Source organism: Ambystoma mexicanum, chromosome 2q (assembly GCF_040938575.1).
Source record: "Ambystoma mexicanum isolate Mex_15411 chromosome 2q, UKY_AmexF1_1, whole genome shotgun sequence".
NCBI classification, from domain to species: domain Eukaryota; kingdom Metazoa; phylum Chordata; class Amphibia; order Caudata; family Ambystomatidae; genus Ambystoma; species Ambystoma mexicanum.
Window position 1 is genome coordinate 476,603,518 of NC_090924.1, and position 21,680 is coordinate 476,625,197.

The following is a 21,680-nucleotide window of genomic DNA, read 5'->3' on the forward strand; positions in this document are numbered from 1 at the left end:
TCAGGGACAGGATGGTTTTCTGAGAGACGCCCTGTCAAAATTGGAATACTTTGCAAAGGGGGAAGTGATCATGGGGGGGGATCTTAATATGGCGTGGAACCCACATTTAGATAGGAGTACGGGGAACTCACAAGGCCAGGGGGCGCCATCAAAGCGTCTGAGACAACAAATGGACCACATGGCCCTGAATGATGTTTGGAGAGAACTGAAAGGCGAACAAAGGGGGTACACATATTTCTCACATGTTCATAATTCCATGTCTAGGATAGACTATTTCTGGGTTTCGGTGGGACTACTGGGAAAGCTACAAGGGCTAGATAAGGGAGCAATAGCCCTCTCGGACCATGCCCCACTATGGTTAGACGTGACTTTCCCAGGGAGGAAGAATGGGCTATGGAGGTGGAAGCTGCCGCAGGAGCTGATCCAGGACCCAGTTACCGGGGAGTCCATAAGGGAAATGATAGAGGAATACTTTATACAAAATGACACCGGGGAGGTCGCAATGAGCGCAGTCTGGGACGCGTTTCGGGGGAAGATGATAGCGCTAAAAATCACGAGAGATAAACAAAAGTTTCTGTGGGAAAGGGAATTGGAAAAAACAATTGAAGATATCCAAGAGAAAATGCTGACACACCCCACTAAGATACTGAAAAAATCACTGAAACACAGGGCCAATTAGAGATGCTACGCACGAAGGGCGCAGAAAGGAACCTACTCTATCTGAAACAGAGATATTACATTAAAGCAAACAAAGCAGATAGACTCCTGGCGAGACAACTCAGTGCAAAACAGAAAGAAACAACGATTAAGGCCATATGCAATGCGAAGGGGGACATCCAAACACGCACACACGACATGGGGGAAGCACTGAGGCAATACTATCAAACTCTCTATTCTACTGAATGCCCCAATTCAAGCGCCCAAGATTCATACTTAGAGGCCCTACAGATCCCGAAAATATCAGAAGAGGATAAACAGTCATTAGAGACCCCTATTAGGGAAGAGGAAGTCAGTAAAGCAATACGTGGACTCCCAAGTAACAAAGCTCCAGGCCCAGATGGATTTACGGCTCCATTTTATAAAAAATATTCAGACATACTGACCCTGATTCTAACAAGACTCTTGAACTCATTTAAAGATAGCGGTAATGTGACCCCCACAATGAATGAAGTGAAAGTACTGGTGTTCCACAAACCAGGTAAAGATCCAATAAACTCTGCATCATATAGACCAATCTCCCTGATCAATCTAGACACAAAAATATATACGAAGATTCTTGCAGCAAGATTGTCCCCGCTACTCCCAAAACTAATTAGCGAGGATCAATCAGGCTTCATTCCCGGCAGGCAAACCCATGACAACACAAGGAGGCTCGCCCATCTAGTGGAAAAAATAGGGATATCCCACACCCCAGCGATACTACTGTCGGTAGATGCCGAGAAGGCTTTTGATCGGGTGGAATGGTCAATACTATTCAAAATACTGAAGTGCATGGGGTTCGGGGATCAGTATATTGCGAGCATTAGAGCGAACTGTAATTCCCCATCCAGTAGGATAGTCATTAATGGCGAGGTTACGGACAAGGTAATAATATCAAGAGGCACGAAACAGGGATGCCCCCTTTCACCATTACTGTACGCTCAGTTCTTGGAACCTCTCCTAATAAAAATTTGGGGGTTAATACACATTAAAGGGATAGATATGGCTGGTCAGCAACATAAAGTAATTGCGTACGCGGATGATATGCTAATAACTCTAGAGGACCCCGAATTCACTCTATCAGCCACGGTGAGGGAATTAGAAACCTATGGGGCCATTTCAGGCCTAAAGATTAATAGGAAAAAATCAGAGATCCTAATCCTGGCAGGGGACAGACCAAACATAGAAAGGGAAGCAAAGATACAGGACCTGAAGATCGTAGAAAAAGGTATAAAATATCTGGGAATAAAAGTTCCTCAAAAAATTGTGCAATTCTACGGGGAATACTACCCGCCGCTAAACACTAACATTCGAAGGGAATTAGGCAGATGGAATCAACTATAGATATCCTGGTGGGGCAGAATACAATCAGTCAAGATGGCTGTCCTCCCAAGGGTTCTATACTATTTTCAAGCTCTCCCGGTGGGTGTCCACGACACGTTCTTCAAAACCTTAACAAAATTGGTATCATCCTTTGTATGGAAAGGGAAAACGCCCAGGATAGCTAGGATGGTCCTCACGGCCCCAACCAGAGAAGGGGGGATGGCGCTCCCCCATTTTAAAAAATTCTATCAGGCGGCACAGCTTAAGGTTCTGAGGGAATGGGTGGGGGAGAATCTGCAGCAGATATGGGCCAAACAAGACAGAGCAGTAGCAAGAACCTCACTGGTAGAACTTCTTTGGAAACAGAGGCAGTACAGACATGAGAACTTAGGGATAAGCGAAATAATGAGGACCACCATATGTTCTTAAAGTACGTTCCTTAGGGTTTAGTCTCAGCTAACGGTGCACATCTATGGGGAAATAAGGAGGCCTCAAACACACAATTCATTTGTATACATGAAGCTAAACTTTAATGGTATTAATATTTTTTGATGATGCTGTTTCTTTCTTCCTTACTTTAGTTTCCCTGTATGTGCCTCGGATTTGTATGCATTGTGGTTCTTCACATGTACTAGCACAAGTGTAGTAAGACTTGAATTGTTAGCTAGTTATTACATATTTAACATTACTCAAATATTGCATGAGGTAGCATTCATTATTGTACTTTCCAAAATTACAAGATTATAAATATTTTCCTTCTATGGTGCATGCTGCAGTCATTGCCTATCTTTATATATGATTAGGTTCCTGTATTAACAACACTCCAATACAATGTTGTTTAGATGAGTACATTCTTTAATACATTAAGTAGTTCATGATAGGTCTCCCGATCACCCCTGACATCTTGTTACCAACATTATAAACACAACCCCTTGTAGGGACTTTTCATCAAAATTAATTTCACATGTGATGTCATCAATGACATTTCTGATGTCATCTTTGATGTCCTGGGTGTTAGTTTTAGCATTTCACAGTGGTGGCACAAGTTATGGTTGCTTAGCTTACCATAACTGCTGAACTTCTGAGGTTTTTCGGTTTTACTTGTAACCATAACATCCCTTTAACAAAGTTTGTTCAATGAATATATATATATATATATATATATATATATATATATATATATATATATATATATATATATATATATATTGGGCATACTTTATTTTAAAAAACAAGTTATTTGATGCACAGTTTTTTTAGTAAAAAAATCAAAACAGATTCCACATTCATTCTGTTTCTCAGCAACTAGAATATCTCTTACCCTATAAAATACTGGCATCTGTACCTTTGAGGGATATTGTAAGTCATCTCTGAGTTCCGTGACCCTATGAAGGAATTTGGCCTTGCTCCTTGATTTGTTCACGCAGCTCTTCCTGGAATTCAATATCCGTATAATGTACAGTACGGATTACTTTTTAGTGCATGGGCACACCCTTAGTCTCTCCAGTATTGGTCCTGAGCACATACTAATGCAAGATATATTCCATTTGATCATATGTAGAATTCATGTAGAATGTTTTAATTTTTGTAAAAAAAAAAAACACTCCAAAACACAGATTGCAGTTTGTGATGATTTGCAAACAAATATTATAAATACTGAAATTATTTTAAAGCAATTTTTGCTGTTTGAAACAGGTGGAAATAGCTGACAACTCTCCTTTTCTAAACTCCAGCAGAGCACATACTACACTACCCTAAATGTCCCCTTATTATGTTATGGCTCTGGTTTGCCACTGATGGTTCATAAAAAATGAGTCTGAAAAACTGGGTATGACGGTATTTATTTATTTATTTATGTGCATTTTTAAAGCGCACAGCTGCCCTAGGGCATTGTGGCGCTGTTACAAGAGGGTTTGCTTGGCATGGTGAAAATCACGACAAAACAGAAATGGAGACAAGGTTACAGGCATGGCTACAGTTCCGAGGTTACATGGGAACAGTGAGCATGGTACAGTTGTAATATTCAGATATTGTTGCGTGCAGTAGTATTATAGGAGAGATTCACTTGAATAAGGTGATTTTCAGAGCTTTTCTGAAAGCTATGAGGGATGTTTCAGCTCTTAGTTTAGGCGGTAAGGAGTTCCAGGCTTTTGGCGCTAGGACTTCAAAACTCGAGCCGCCAGCTTTAACTCTGGTGAAGTTGGGCACTGCAAGTTGGTTGGCGTACAGGTCCCTTTTGGGTCTGAGTGACTGGACTGGTTGTATCCGTTCAGTAAGGTAGCTAGGGGCAAATTGGGATATGCATCTGTGGGTAATGGTGAGAGTCTTGATCTGGATGCGCTCTTTAACTGGGAGCCAGTGGGTGTTTTGTCTTGCTAGGGAGATGTGCTCCCTCCTTGGAATATTGAGGGCTGCTCTCAAGGCGTTGTTCTGTGCGATCTGATGTCTGTTAATGTTTTTGGCAGAGGTGCCTAGTAGGAGGACGTTGCAGTAGTCCAGTTTAGCGCCTATGGTGGCCCTGGCGATGTTGAGGCGGTTTGTAGTGGACAAGTAAGGCTTTTCTGCGTTGATTATTTTGGTTGTTTGGGCTGCTGAGGAGAAGATGTAACTGACATGTCCGTCCATGGACAGGGTACAATCTAGGTATACTCCCAGAGTTTTTACAGCAGTGGAGACAGATATTACCGAGTTCTCAATTGGGAAAGTGCTGTATTTGCTGTCTAATGCAGTGCTCTAGTGGCAGGTGGGATTGTACTTTGTACTGCCTCATGCAGCAACATTGTGACATCACGAAACAACTGTCATACAACATTACATCCAGCATGATGTAATGCTGTTATTACTGTTGACTAGTGATCTTCCAATTTAAATGGTATACAAACATTATTTACGGGTGTTTATACATACATTGCAGGCTTCCGTGTAATCAGTACATGGTACACATTGCCAGTTCCAGTTTGTATTTCGCAGAGCGATGTTAAGGGTAAATTAGCTTGTCCCTGAGCCGGGCACGAGGACAGGTGTTGTTGTTACTCGTGACCTCGTGCTCGTAAAATCAAACCCGCGTTGCTCTGCTAGAGAGTCCACCCAAAGCAACTCTATTACGCCGCACACGCTCGCACTCAGCGGGTTGCAATAGCTAAAGATCACATGCGTGTTTTTCCTCCAACTTTTCTGATCTGTAAACTGGCCACAAAAAGGAACAAGTGGACGATAAGCAAATTATTTCACACAGGGTTCAGTTCAGTAACAATAGCCTTCTTGTTCATCCTAAACAGAACCCGCGTCCTGACGTGTGGCAATCACGTGTTTGCTCAGCTGTATTTGCTCTAACCACATGTTTTCCATTCCTACAGCTGGAAGGCTGCATCAAGGGGGAAAACCAAAGTGTCTCCCTGGACGCCTGCACCAAAGAAGAGGCTCACTGGACGATCCAGGGTTGCAGCGGACGGGTCATCCTGCACTATAAATCCAACCACGAAGGTAACCCTTCCAGCTGCGCACTGCATTCAGAGAGTGCGGGTTAGGGGCATTGTTTGAAGAGTGGATCAGAGCACATTGGTGCAAAGCGCACAAGCACCACCCGAGTATGTACAGTAGATTGCTCCCCACAGGTGGCCACCACTGGCCATTAACTGAAGAATTACCCAACCCCAATGGAATGGTGGAGAGGGCCCACACTACTGTCATACGCTGTGTAAGACTGATCCACTAGCTATTTTCTCTGTACTACACCCAGGGGCCAGATTACAGAAGCTTTGCACTGGTGCAAGTGTAAAGGTTTGCACGGTATTAGCAGCAGGGCAAAGTTTGCCCTAATTCTAAAAACACTTGCAAATATTAGAAAACCATTGCACCATGACAAGTGCATTTTGGCATGTTATAAGCAGTAGGGCAGAAAGTGCCCTAGTGCAAAAAAAAAATCACTGTATTATTGTGCCAGGGCAAAGTCTGCCCTAGTGCTGATATGGAATGGTATTAGCACTAGGGCAGACTTTTCCCAGGTGAAAAAATGCGTTGAAAATGTATATTTTTTGCACTAGGTGCTTATAACATGCCAAAATGCACTTGCCATGGTGCAATGGCTTTCTAATATTTGCAAGTGTTTTAAGAAATAGGGCAAACCTTGCCCCAGTGCTAATACCATGCAAACTGGGCACTTGCACCAGTGCAAAGCTTCTGTTATCTGGCCCCTGGAGTTCAAATTGGAAGAACTCTTTTTAAGGCTGCATTATGACTAGTGTGTTAACAGTAACAAGATGTGTTATTTCAATTACCTCATATTTTTAGAAAAGGAATTATGATTTAGGGCCTCATTACACGGACGGCGGTGGACCAAGGTGCTATTAGCAACTTGGGCCATGCTGGTAAAATACCGGCACCGCCTTTGTGGAAAGGGGAATTACCGCCCTATTCCAAGGTTGGTGGGGCGGTAATTCCCCCTTCCCCCATTGCCCTTCCCCATTCTCATTTTTGCCCCATAGGGCATAATGGGAATGAGGAAGGTGCTAATTACTGCACCGCAAGTTGCGGTACCGTAATTAGCTCCCTGGTCCCTTTGCAGGTCGGTTTTTAATGCCTGCAAAAAGCAGGCGTTAAATTCTCCAACCCGCAAAGGGACCTCGTAGTAAGGCGGTAAGGATTTACCGGTAAACCCTTACCGCCTACCGTGTAATGAGGCCGTTAGTCTTGCATCGGATATTGACCTTGTGGGGACTTAGAAATGAGTGCCTAGGGTAAATAACTGATGTATTCCCCACAGGGTACTTTGTACCCCATGCAGTAAATATCCCATGTAGTAGCAACTCAGTAGTTTGGTGGCCCCGCATTGAGCTGATGCTGAGAGCCGTACGCGTCTTCTGGACCAGGCAGTTAGTTATAGGGTGCATTCTGATATTGATTCCCCCGTGCAGGCAAGAAAGGGGTCTTGCAGTCTTGACCCAAACATGTTGGTGATCAGAGACCCTGCTGGCCCTCAAAGCTCAAAGTAATCATGGGAGTAGGAACTCTGTGGGAGAGTGGAAAGAGTCAGCGGTCTTTCAAGGGTGCCGCAGCGCTCGTCACAGAGGCAAACATCAGGGGAGGATTCCCACTAAAACTAGCAATAGTTCCTTAAAACAACAGAACAGACCTCCAAATCAGTAGCTCAAGACCTTCCTCTTCAAGGAAGGGCTCCTCCCTAACACCTAGGTCCACTCACACTCCCCACCCTACATGAGACTCAGTGATCTGATTCTCCACTGTTTCCTCCCCTGATATCTTGTAGATCCTTTGATGTAAATTGTACGCCCTCCCCTGTTTTTAGTTCCCCACTCCCTTTTTCTCTGCTTCCCTCACTCTTCACTCTATGATTGTAAGGTGCTCCGTTGGTACCTGAAACTAGGTCTGTGCTCAATAAATACCCAAATAATAATATTAATACTAAAAGAGCTGGTTGGACGGGAAAAGTTGCAGAGCTAAGTAGCATCAGTGATAGCTACATTTGTAATGTACAAGGAAGTGTGCATACTCTGTACTGCATTTGCTTATCCATCCTGCCTGCCACGGGCACACTACTAGCTTCCAGACACTGAAACGTTCATCGCCATCACCATCTTGCTTCTTGGGATCTCTACCAGCAATCCCAGAAATGCCAAGCTGGCATAGCTTAAGGAATATCCACATGAGTTCCTGACAACTGCACTCCAGCTCTCTGTGTACTCACACTGGACTGTTTCACTATATCTTTCAAAAGCATTCGATTTACAGCCTACAGTGACACTCCATTAATATGTATGTTGTTGCAAACTATTAATGTTTCATCTTCTGCTGGTTTCCCAACCAAAATTTTTTCAATCTACTTTAGTCTTAACATTATGGTAAGCATTTTTCTTGCTTGTGTTGGGTTACATTTTGTAAAATGTTTCCAATCCCTGAAGCAGGAATCTGGTGGCGAGGGAGTAAAGGGAGCGCAACACGCAGATTAGCGGAGACAGAAAAGATGCAGAGTAAGAGACTGCGTTTTCTTTTTACTTTCCACCAACACATTTCTCTACCTTGTGATCTTGCTCCACCACTGGCAGTGTAAGTATTATCAATAGCACAGTGGAAATGGTGCACCTAGTAGTGTTCGTAGTAGCAGGGCCAGTAGTGATAGAATACATGGATGTTCTAATACTACTGGTGGTCGCAGTTGGCGTACTTGTACTAAAGGTTATACCAACAGAGGCAGGTGTGTTATTAGTACCAGTAGTAGCAATAACAGTATTGATAGTAGTACTACTATTACCACTGGCAGTACTACTACCTGCTCCACTATTACTGCTACTACTAATATTACCATGAGTACTTATTGTAGTTACAGTTGTACTAATCACACTATTAGGGTTCTTACCAGTAGGAGCAAAACACCTACCAGTACCACTATGATTAGTTGCATTATCATTGCTTCTACTAATACTAGTATGATTATTACTAGTAGTAGGACTAGTGACAATGAGTATTGCTACTACTACTACTACTGCTAATAGTACTAAGCATGTTACTATTGCTACTGCAACCTGTAAAAGGTTTAGTAGTGCTAGTACTACTGGCAATACTTGCAGCAGAGTGGGTAATGAAGCAATCTTCACCATGTGTTTGGCTTGTTTCCACCCTAAACATGGCACGGGCATGAAACCGTTGGCCATCAGGGATAAAGATGGGTTCCTCGCTCTCATAATGCTGGACCTCTCAGTTGCGTTGGACACCATGCACCATGCCCTATTAATTCAGCGCCTTGTTCCGTGGGCTTGGGTATTCAAAGGATCCTTTCAGCACTTTGGTAGCCAGATGGATACTTTTGTCTGAAGTCCAGTTCAAGTGGATTGTGGTGATCCTACGGTCTCATCCTGTCTCTTTTCCTCGTGTATATTTGCATTCATCCACTCCTAGGTCTACTTAGAGGCAGTGGACATTAATTCCACTCTTATGCTGACAACACATACATTTAATCTGCACTTCCGTGGTCCACAGGAAGGATTTTCTCCAAACTCAGAGGTGCTGATGAAGGTAAGACCTTGGAGTGAGATCTCAGTGGGCCAGGCTCAGTGCTGGGAAACTACACTGCCAGAGAACAATCCACTGTCTTGCATGTTGTTTAAGCTCAACACAGCCCTCATACCCCCATCATGAGCATATGTGTGCTGTGGCAATTCTTTCATAGACTTGCAGCACAAATAAGTGCTGTTACATAGGTGCCTCTCTTTACACTTCAGAAGATGAAACGGACCCCCCCCCACTTCCCTCAAACATCATTCCATGTTGCTGAAGGCTGATTTCCACATGGGATTATGCCAATGGGATATACGTTGAAATATCGAATGAAGAAATGTTCGCCACCATTTTTGCTTCTAAAAATGCGGGGGGAAGGCCCTGTCCACCCTTCTTTCCCCCATTTACCTATTTCCCTTACCCCAACCTACCCCTATATTTTTTTAAATGCCCCCAAAATTGGAGAATGTATCGCAAAAAAGCTGCGATAATTTCTCCATTCGATGTTTTCCATTCGACTTTTTCTGCAGATACCAAGCCAATGCCTTTTCATTGGACTTCTCTGATATATTTTGCACTCAGTGGTGGTTTTAAAAACGGTGGTTCGACTTTTCTTTGGCAAGAACAACCCCACTTCTCTGTGCACTGATTGCAAGTATGATGCCAAGTTTGTACGTGGACTTGCGCGCCTTTAATTCGACTGACACGTTTATGCCACACATACCCAGCAGGAGCTTGCCTTCTTCCAACAAGCATCATCAGCAAATGAGCAGTGGCAGTAGGTTCCCGGCCAGGGCTTGCATGCTGAACTCCTTGCCGAAGGAGACTGATAGCCTGCCCAACAGTATGACCTTCCATAAGGCTGTGAAGATGCTTCATTTCTGCCATGAATGTATCAATCGCGTGTGACTACTGCACATGTTTCAAAGCTTCTGCCAGCCTTGACCTATGATGCAAGTAAGTTTGTGGTGGTGCGTGTACAAAATGTGAAAACTAACTCAGTGAAACAAGCACTACTGGTAACTAGGACTAGTGGCACTACAACATCCGTAGTACATTTAGCACTACTGCTTCGGGTACTCTTGCTACTTCTGCTACTGATGGGGAAGATTATTTGATGTGAAAAAGTGTTGGTGGAAAGTAAAAACACAATCATTTGCTGTATATTTTTTTGCAGCCATAAGAAAATCCCAAGGCCTGATCACGAGTTGGGTGGTAGCCCTTAAATGCAGCGGTATTGTATGTTAACTTATAAATCGCTGCAAATACCCGAAGACATCAAGGCGCTGAGGCAGCGAACTGCCAGAGTGGGAGGCAGTGTTACTGCCGCATTTAAGGTTCCACCCAATCTCGAGTCTGTCGTGTTTACCCCCAGCTCATAGCTCTTAGGAAAATGCCCATTTCGGGCCCAATGACCACCAGCGGTATTACTGCACGGTAATTGCACCAAAAATTCCTCATTGGGTCCAATGGACCCAATGGGGAATGGGGGCTAACAGCGCCCAACCTGTGAATGGTGGTAATACCGCCAGATGGGTGGGCTCTAACGCAAATACATTTGGGCTGTACCCCAGCCAGGATACCGCCCAACTTGTGATCATGCCCTGGTCTCCATTTATTTCATTTCTTATTTCAGGGGTTGAAGGCAGGTCACAAAATGGAGGAGCTATGTAAGAAAACATTTTGCAAAAATGTTAGACACAAGATTGATGAAAGAGCCTTCAGTTTGGAAATAGTCAAATGACAAAACCTCCACAGTAATCAACAGTTCACAGGGCTGCGGTCTTAATAAGTTCTCAGAACGCCCTTTTTATTTTGTTTCTCCTTCGTTCCCTCTTGTCTATGCCTGTCCTGTGGCTTGTCCATCTCTGTCTTGCGTGATCTCCACACTCTATAGCCTGCAGGCAAGGACTGAACGAAGTTGCTAAATTGCATAATGATCAGTTCACTGTAATAAACTCTGCATTCTAAGGCTGTTAATTATTGTGTGTGTACAAGTTGTTTAAATAAAATAGTAATGAAGAGCATAATATATACTTGAAGACGCGTTAAATCCCCTTTATACTGCATCCAAAAGGCCCCTATTTGTAAACAGGCCTTCCTCTTCAAGTCCATGCTGCTTTACCTGACGTTTATACCCCCTTTGCATTCAGGTACTAAGAGGAGTTGACAATTTGCACCATAGGCAATCACCAGCTTCTCACATGATGGAATAAACCAGCACTTGGCTTTCTCCATTTATTGTTAAGTAGAAAAGACCCCAACTTGAAAAATGCCATGAGTGATTGAATTGTTCTGCTGCCTCATACAGGCTTTTGAAAAGCCAACAGACCATACTGCCGATCAGATTAGAAAACCAGGCCCCTTTCAGGTTTATACCTGGTGACAGTGCTAGGAACAGGCATATTCCCCAAAGCTGCTATGTATAGATGCAGAGACACCAGGCACTGTGAGGGAGAAGCCTGCCTCCGCAGATCTGATAGGAGAACCAGTCCCTAGTCCCCTCCCATCGTTTGAGGACTAGCTTGTGAGTTCACAGAATTCCCCTGGATTATAACCTAAATTGGAGGAACACTTGCCAGGAAAGGATGTGTCTCTAGAGTGCTGATAGCTACTGAAACCTTGACACCTCTATGCAAGCCCCACTGCTCCTGTCTACATCTATTGAAACCCTACTGTGAGGAATAGTTGGTTGGCATTGTGCTGAGGTAGGGTGGGGCTAGGATAAACCTACACCTCAAACAGCTGCTAGGTCAGAAGAATTACCTGCCAGTAGGACCGCTACATGGACCCTGGCTGTAGAAGGCAGTTGATCCATAATCACAAGGTCCATATTTCAGCTCAATGAACAGGGAGATAAAATAATCTTGCTTCTATTATGCTGGGTATGCGATGACAGATCTACAGCATCTACGTGCAACTACTGACGCTATGACCAGTACATGACATCCTAAACCACACCATCTACCAAATGTCTAATTGCCTGTAGATGAAGGAGTCAGAGGAAACAGCGATTCTCTTTCACGGAAGTCTTTTGATATTCTTTTCCCATGAGGTCAAATACATGCTTTGTTTTCCCCAGGTTACAGGAGTCTGATGAAAGAAATTGAGCTTGGGCAGGTCACTTCCGGGGACTCGTTTTACATCCGCCTAAATCTTACCATCTCCAGCCAGCTGGACTGCTGCTCCCTCTCTCTGAAGTGTGATGAGATCGTGCACGTCCTCGACACTATGCACCAGGGCAAATATGAGTGGCTTTGTGCCCGGGTGGATCCATTTAATGACCGGGACCTGGAGAAAGGAACCATCCCCAGCTACAGCAGGTAAGCACAGTACAGAAATCTGACCCGGCCTTTGGTTAAGAATGGGCATTTGGCATTAATTCTCTGGACGCACCATTCAGACGATGGCCCTCATTACATTTTTGGAGGTATCCTGCTGGAGTTCCTGGTGGGATAACGGCGAAACTGTCTTACTGTTTCTGCCGACCGATATCCCATTATTACTGGGATATTACGGGCGAAGGACATGCCTGTAAATTCCCATTCCATGGAGTCCCATAGTACTCCATGAGATGGGATTGCCGGCATTACCCGCACCGATAGCATCGGTGCCAGTGATTCTGGCATTTCTTTGCCGGTAGAGGCCTGATCTACAGGCTCACCAGACCTGCTGGTAGATCAGAGCCCTCACTGGCAAACTTGCGTTTCCCCGGTCCAGTAAAAATGCTCGTGCTGTTATTACCAGCAATTTGTCTGCCATTTTTACCAGACCGGTGACCTCGTAATAAGGCCCTATGTGTTTTTCTCCTGGGGAGGATAGCACAAATAACCAGCCACACGTTGTGTTATTTCATGATACATTGTTTCATTTAAGGCAGGTTCACTTCTGTAAACAGCATTTCCCCATGTATCCCCATGTGCTTGTGATGTCTTAACCCAATTTATCCAACTTCCTCCCCTTTCTTACCACAGTTTCCATTTCATGTGTATCATGCTTCTACAGCCCCCTCTTTTCTCTCTCTTTCTTTACCTCTGAGTATTTTCCCGGTTCTTTATTTCGCCAGCCCTCTTGTCTTAACTCCCTATTCTAGGGTGGCATAGACCCATTTACTCCATTGCGCACCCAAAACGTTACGTTTAAACAATTCTGCCTAAACTTTGAAGCTCAACGTATTTACAAGATTCTGTCTTTTGTTGGAACTCAGAGCAACCCTGCCCAGACGGTGTTCCTCTCCCCCGTTAACTCCCTTCCCTTTCCAGTATTGCCTCCCAAAACCATTGGCATCCTCCAATACCTTCATGCATTATCAGGTTTCAGTTCCAAGAAATGACAAATACTCCAATCCAGTTTTCTGTAACAGGTGGCGTACAGCCAGGTGTATAATAAAATAGATTGCCATCCCTTCCTAAACCAGTTTCAACAACAAAGGCAACATCTGGCACCAGCTCATCACCCCCAATCCTGGTGGTATAGTTGGTAATGAGATCCATAATTGTCTCCTGTAGGTCCTCCTTTCATCTTGGTTCCTTGACCATTTCACATTTGTATGGTTGCAAATCCAAACCTCCTTCCACACTGGTATTACTTAAGCCTGTGCCTCTAGAAACAGATACACACCTACATTCCCCACACCCCCAAAGAACAATGGGAATTATTCAATTGTGTGTACTTATCCACTGCACCTCTCAGGCTTCCACTTTTCCAGCCTGTTTTGAGCCTTGGGGTCCATGCCCAGTTTTGTAGCCTCTTAAGCTGCGCTGATGCAACATTAATAAGTAACAATCTTTTGGGGATCAACCCCGATCGCCCTTAAATACAGGCTCAACAATGCCGACACCTATCACCTCTGTAGCAGAGCCCTATCCATGTGGCACACAATGCCAATTGATTGTCATTTGACACCTGCATTTCCTGGAATCAGTCAGAGCCTTTGCAGTTCGCACCTAATATTCTCCAGTATAATAGTACTGCCAGACCCTTGCCAATTCTGTCATAATGGTCACTGGTGCAATGGCTGTTGCCACCAAATGAATCACATGTTGTTCCACATAATTTCTTCTGTCTAGTCTAATCTATTTTAGCACCTCCCTTTTCGACACGTTACCCCACTTTTCTGAAATTGCTTCCAAACCACTCAATACGGTTCCCTTGTCATTGGTACCAAGGATCTCTAGCAAAATTGTACAGCAGTTAATCTCTCAGCCTGCACGAGGTCCTCGGCACTGGAGCGCTGCGTGACCCAACCCACATAACCTCACGACAAACATTTTCAGGCACAACGTGTGTTTTCCACAAAAAACAATGTTCATCTTTAGAAAAAACTCTAAAACCAGTCTCACCAGCAGATGCAACACTCACTCGTCCCTCATAAATTGCCAGCCAGCCAATACCACCACACCTTCATGATCCACGACAAACATCACCTTTCTGTTGTGTCATTCTCCAGCCTATGCCATCAATGGCCCCTTCACCAGAAACACCTCTAGGAATGCCTTATACTGTCCCCTCTTTCTCCACAAATCTATGCATCATTCCATGAACCACTTGCTATTCCAGCACATGTGCAGGTGAAAGCTCCTCCTGTGTCAGAAAACATTTTCGTGGTGCATTGCATTGTCTCAGCTATCAATCAAATCCACGCCCCAATGTACCACTCTAGGAGTCTTAGACAAACCTCTAAATCCTTCCGTAGGCTACTCCTTACCATTAATCTGTGGTAAGGTTACTTGGCTCCCGCCATTGACAGTACCATGGGCTTTAGGAAAACCCTACCCTGCGCTGCCACCTAACAAGCTAAGTTTAGGTCTCCAAAAGGCTGCTCTATCTTTTTCATCTCACATATTTCGGCCCCCCCATCACCTCCTGTAGTAAGACTCTCAACAACTTCTTCTTCCTACATTGTCTGTTGGCAAATGTGATTCCGTGGCCACTAATGAATCTAACTCAAAGTGGTGGAACATAAGCATGTATATTGCCCCTCTGTCAGCAGTACCCCGAACTCCATCCCATGTCCTTAATTGCCTCCAAAAGCGAGCGCATTCTTCTTTCTCATGCTCCTTCCCACAAGCAGGAAGTCATCCAAATGAGGCAACACTTGGCCCGAGCCTGGCCATTGTGAAAACACAATCTCCAAAATCATATTCAAGCATTTGAATACTGCTAACACTGATAAGCACCCCCTGGGCATTACTTTGTTAACATCTGTATCCTTTGACATGAATAAACAAAAGGCAAAATCCAGTTAGGTGCCCCGGCAGCAATTAGAATGACAATTTGATGTCGGACCTTCCCATCTCCGCCTGATTTCTACGACGCAGTACGAACACAACTGCCGAAGAAATGCTTAACGATATCACTACTCTGTGCTCTTCCTCAATGAAATCATTCACTGAGTTGAGTGTCCAAGACAAGTGATATTTCAATGAAGATTCTCATTCCCGTTTCACTTTCTTTGGGCCAATCCCCATGTCGTCATCATCCACCAGTGCCAGGGTTGGACTGGGATAAAAAATGGGCCCAAGCACCTAAACAAAAAGTGTCCCACCCCTCGCCTCAAAAGTGGCCCTCAAACCGTCGTCCGTGAATCGCGCCAAATCACTTCTTTACAGAAAATTCTACTTATGGTGGGTTAACAGTGTTTGCTGTATGTAATGTTTTGTGTAAATGCTTGAGAAAACCAGGGATAACATTCCTTGTGTTCTTTTTTTTTTTTAAACATCATCAAATAGCTAAATCCTATACTTATTTTACAGAACCAGACTCAAGGCATGTCTACTAGTTGCCACCAGTAAAAAAAACAGATTTGAATTTAGGAAGCAATACAGCCAAATGATGACACCAGAAAGTACCTTGCCAGTTGTATTCATGCTCAAACATTACATTACAACACAACTCATAAAATAAAATCATTTTGCGTAATTACTGTTCTATGGAAAGTCTTTTTTCTGTTGCAAATCATGTAGCTGGACTCAAAATCTGATGATTCACAAAGATGTAAAGCTGAATAATTCATATATTGTCCCGGGTGATGACAGTGTAGACGCGTCAACACCGTCTTGATGAAGGGTACCATCTTCTCAGACCACTTTGTTCTTTAATTGTACACATCCTAGTTTTAGAGTAATTGCATTTCACATTTCAACTGAACTAAGTCTTTGAGGTTGCAGCGCTTGTAATGATAATGGTTAAATGGGAATCTTGCAGGTGACATCCAGTACGTTTTTAAGATATTAACTGGTGTCTTATCCAAACTCAAATGTACTCTTTTACTTTAAAAGACAAAATTAAGCTGTTTGCGTTCAAGAAATGTGGTTTGGAAGAACAATGTTGCATGCATAGACCAGCAGGCAAAAAACTCTTCCAGGAATCCTAGAAAATCACTAAACCAAGAGTTCCATTAACAATGAACTTTTTTTGTGCAACCAGGTCGATTATGTCCGCATTTGGTAATTGTACAAGCACATTTTACGTTCCACAGACATGAGCATAAAGACTCGGGGGTTGTCCTGGCGGAGGTGGTTTCTTAGGCGAGTTTTAATATTCTTCAATTTCGAAAAACCTATTTCACTTGCTACTTGTGTACAATATGAGATCAAAATTAACTTGTATGCCAAATACAATTGCTGGTGAGCACTACTGAAAAGTTTATCCATTTTTAGAATTGAGCAGCAACATACTGCACAGTTACGGCATGTGTTGTATTTTTATACTAAATGCTGTACTAAATGTTTATGTTTGTCTCCAAATTCTTCTTCTAGTGCTGGATCTTCACTACATAGGTCTTCAAAGGCATACTCTTCTGGTAGGGTACTCCTCAGTTTAGACCACTCGGCTGAGAAGTCCAAGAGTTCTTCTCTTAACACCTGTTATGGAGTCATCCAGTCATTAAAGCCAGAAGCAAATATTTCTAAGAGCATTGTCGGGTAGAATGTAAATAACATTTTCGAGATCCAAGCATGATATATCTGCGGCAAGAGATGAGTGGGTTTTAAAACAACTAGTTAGGCTTTGAATAATTTGTCCATAATGACATTATATACACTAACACTAAACCCGTCTTTAGCCAAGTTGATCGGCTTATCCCTTGTACACATTCCATGCATCCTCTTTTTGTGGGACACTCTCCCCTAAGGAAGTGCAGTGTCCATGCCTTTATCACAGCCTCTTTCTTCAAAGTCTATGTTGGCCCATTCTGCATATTTTTCTGATACGCAGAATACAGAATCAAAATTTCTTGACTCTTCAGAAATCACTTTTATAGTGTCTGAGACCAATGGTTGGGACTGGGTGCGTGGATGATGTCCATTCTACGTGTCCGGAGATAATTAGATAATGGGGTTGTAGAATTAAATACTTAAATATATAACTGAGCTGTGAACCCTCTTTAGAATTTGCACACAGCCTCAGCAAAGTTTAAAGCTGGGCAATGGATGTTTCTAATTGAATGTATCTGTGTTTGAACCAATATTATTGAGTGCTACAACCACATCATTGTACATTGCTTTGTCCAGGTGATTAAAGGAGCCAAAAACTTTCTGGAGTGCCATATCCTGTGCCCACCACCTTGTTTCTCATATTATGTGGCCTTCCATAGACAGCTCACGCCACAAATCCATCCTTTTACAAGACACCAAAAAAAAAAAAAACAGCACAGGAGTTCAGCAGGACCAACAAAGACAGGGATTAATTTCATACTTGTGTCCCTTCTACAAGTACAAGATTGAATAAATGTGCATAGCACCAAACATGTATTTGACCAGGTAATTCCTTACTGAGCCAGGGCGTGAGGCCATTGTAGTGGCCCCGCATATTGGATGTACCATCAGTTGAATTTCCAGTGCACTTTCTTAAATCAAGACCAGAATCTTTAATTACACTCTGCACCAACTCAAACCATACCTTTACATTAGACAAAGTGCAGTTGGTTACTGCTAGCAGGCGTTCATGTACAGTGTCTGCAACATATCTAATCATTATAGAGCACTGATCAGTAACACTCACATTGGAATTGAAAATAGTCTGGCTTCCTGTATGTCTTGACTGATTACCTTTTTTAACAGTTTGGAAATGGCCTCAATCACAAAACCGACCGTGGTCTTTCACATGAAGGTCACAAAAGCACCCTGTCCTTGCCCAGTTTCCTTTTTGGATTTGGAATGAAGGGGATCATTATGTCCTTTAGAGGTCAGTCATATTTACTTGAGGAGCAGAAGGATTTCAAGGAAGTTGCCATGATCCAGCTCTTCGTTATCCAGCTCAAACATGGACTCTGATTTCCCACGAAAGCTGAGCCCCCTTTTCCAAATGACTTTTACAACGTCAATAACACCCTCCAATATTTCTCTACTTTTTTTGATTTGCTCACTTCGAGCTAACTTCTGTCGGTGGAAGAGCAGACTTCCTGTGTCGACCTCTAAAAAAGTAATCATATAGCAATCCATGCACCTCTGATGACTGTGGCTTGCCTCATGCTCTCTAATGTGCTGGTAAATATGTCTCCAGTTTTTCATCCCACGGATGGAAGGACCGCTCTATCCACATTTAGTAAATGCCAAACAAGCTGTGCAAAAAGGGGCTTTTGTATTTCAGAGTAACTTAACCAATGCCATTTACTCCCATCTTTCCTCCAAAATGCTAACTCTGCTTTAATTTGTTTATGTTTAGAAGGTTGAATTGGATGGTGCTGAAAGAAATGGCAAAGTTGATCTGATTTTAGATGTTGAAACAAATAGTCTGCCACCTGTGAATCCTCTTTCTGTGGTTTGTGCTCCACACCCCAGTTCCCTGAGTTTTCTGTATGTAGTAAAGCAGATAAAGATTCTTCTGAATGACAGGTACCTGGCACTTCCTCTGGGCAAAGATGATGGTGATGTCTCCAATTCCTTGAGACAGAATGCTTTCTGCCACTTCCTCCTTGGGGGCATCTTGAATTGTTTGTCACAGACTGGTGGTACCACTTTCTGCCAGTTCCTCTAGGGGGATGCCCTCTATTAGTTCCGACAGATTTATTCCCTCTACTGCCTCCCTGGAGGCATCTTCAATTGTTTTGATGGAATGGTACCACCACTGTCTGCCACCTCCTCTTGAGGGATGTCCTCATTTCTTTTGAACAGACTGCTTTCTGCATTTTTGTCTGTGGAGTCATCTTCAATTATTTGTGACAGATTGGTAACAAAGGCTCCCACTTCATCTGGGGGATGTCCTCATTTCTTTCTGACAGACATGTTTTTGCCACTTCCTCTGTGGTGGGGGCATCAAACAACAAATCTACAGACAGGTACTACTTCCTGCCATTTCCTCTGGTGGGATGTTCCTAGTTCTTTCGATCAGATTGGTTTTTACTACTGTCTCTATAAGGGGATCTTCAATTATTTCTGACAGTCTAGTTGCTGCTACAACCGCCTCTGTGGGGATGTCCTCAATAATTTCAGAGAGTCTGGCTTCACTAATTCCCACATGTTGAACCCTTGCTGATAATTCCAGTGAGGAAACAGGTTTAACACGTGTGTTTGAAGAAGATGCAATGTCACCTTCCACTGTTGTCCCAGCACTGCCACGTGGCTTTTTGATGGTCTGAATTGGAAACATATCTTCAATATATTTGTTTTCTCTTCTTCCTCAAACCTTCTTCCTGTCTCGTAGATTTTCAGCTCTGACATTTCTTTTTTTTAATCCATTTCTGCCAAAATATAACATTCCATTAACAGGATTCAGTCTTGCCTATGGCACAGACCATCCAATCAACTTCACTCAACTTCACCATAGAGGAAACCTATCCTGGTGGTCGGAGGGTATGCCCTAGAGATAGCACATACAAATATCCCACCTATCTGCCATCGCAACTAGCATTACCATAAGAAAAAACAAGTGTGTTAAGGCATTTGACTGATCTCTACATGAGGTTTGTCAGTCTAGCTAACTTTTAATGTATGTCCCCCTACAGTGCCATTAAAGCAGACTTTCCATAAAAAAGCAAATACGTTTCTAACTGACCATGTAACAGAGCCAGGTCACTCAGCAAACAGCAAACAACACCAAATACATATAATGGATGAATGTCCAAGCAAAACAAAAGGAGGGAGGGGACAGGCCAATAAGTAACCTCCCTCCTCCAAAAGGGGAACAATGCCTAGTTGGGTCTATAACATGCTGAGTGTTACAGGTATCAACTCAAGTACAATGGCTCAAGATAAATGGGTGAATTAATTCTATTTCTCCTGCTCTCCTGCACTTTGCATTATGGTCTGAGGAAAAATGTTACCTAAGAATGAAAAGCTGTATTATGTTGTGTACACATAACATTTTCTCAAATTGATAAAATGCAAAGAATGGAATGCAATATTGCATACAGTTATAGCAAGTGTATTCCTGTTGCATGCACACAAAGGTGACATTTGTGCAACCACTCTAGTCCCCCTTGCTGCTTGTATCCCCACTTTGTATGCCCTGCAACAGTAATCCAAGTTGTTCTTATGTGTGGGGCACAGGGCAGGCGCAAATTATGGCTGGATGGATTATGCATCCCTCCCGAGAACACAACTTGACCAGATTAAAAAAGATAGCAGATTGATTGCCCAACTCTAATCTAGGCCTGGAAGATCAGGAGAGGAATTCTTCCTAGTCACTGGTGCAAGTACACTCCACAGGGGTAACAGTAGGTGGGCAGAGAGGCCGCCAAAATCAAAAGCGTGCCAAACAGGGCCACCTTACATCACACTTCATTACAGGTGCACAACTACTAGCAATTAACTTCTCTGGCTGTTGATGGCTGGAGTGGATAATTGAGGTTTTGTCTGGGTGAAAAAAAACATACAAAAGAATAGAAATATAGAAAAACCCACAGTATATATTGTATATATAAATATAGATTCAGCTCAGGGAGGATTGTAACACAGATATGATAAGCAGGAGGTAAAAGAAGCCCCTGGATATCAGGCATCACCCAAGAGAAAAGGTGCTATCCCTGTGCTGCAGAGTGAACAGCTAGTAGTGCACAACATAACATTCCAGAAATCTACACGACATGTAAACTATAACCTTTCCACAATTAAATGAGTATTAATACTGCAGCATTACTGCAGGCCTTTCAGAAAACCAAAACAGCAAGCAGAATGTATACATCTGACCACACCACACAGCTGCACCATGAGCGATAACAGCATGTGAGTGACCCAACCAGGTACTCCAGGTAGTAGCTATGGCCCTGGCATTTGATAATGATTTTTATTTATATAGCGCTTTTGCCAAAGCACAGTGCCTAGAACATATTTACATACAATAATTTCCAACTGAAGCTGGTACGCATATATTAACCTCAGATTAATGAAAAGCTGAGTTGATCTTGCCAGGATTTGAACCTGCTACCTGCAGATCACACATAAATTGCATCAATGCCAGTGATCGCTCAACCTGCTGATTTACATATCAGAGTCCATCCACCTTCTCTCTCTCCCTCCCAGTAACAGGGGCAGAGTTCTCTGAACTAGCCTTTTAGTGCGGCCCGCGCCTTGTGAGGCTAGAACACTCCCCTTCCATCCCCGTAGAGATTAATTTCCAAATTCCAGGACTACAAAGAAAAAGACTGTTATCAGGAAATGATGGCGCATAGAGATTAGTGCCACAAGTGCACCACGGAACGGCAATGT

The 21,680-nt window shown here is 43.3% G+C and overlaps 1 protein-coding gene across 2 annotated transcripts in view; it reads left to right on the top strand.

Annotated features, from left to right (window-relative positions):
- Nucleotides 1-21,680, top strand: part of CARD11 (caspase recruitment domain family member 11) — a 1,247,701-nt gene that overhangs the window by 956,913 nt on the left and 269,108 nt on the right. For both annotated transcript variants that reach the window (XM_069647590.1, XM_069647589.1), the window contains exons 18-19: nt 5,379-5,505; nt 12,116-12,356. In XM_069647590.1, coding sequence (XP_069503691.1) covers nt 5,379-5,505; nt 12,116-12,356 — 368 coding nt within the window. The remainder of the gene's footprint in view (nt 1-5,378; nt 5,506-12,115; nt 12,357-21,680) is intronic.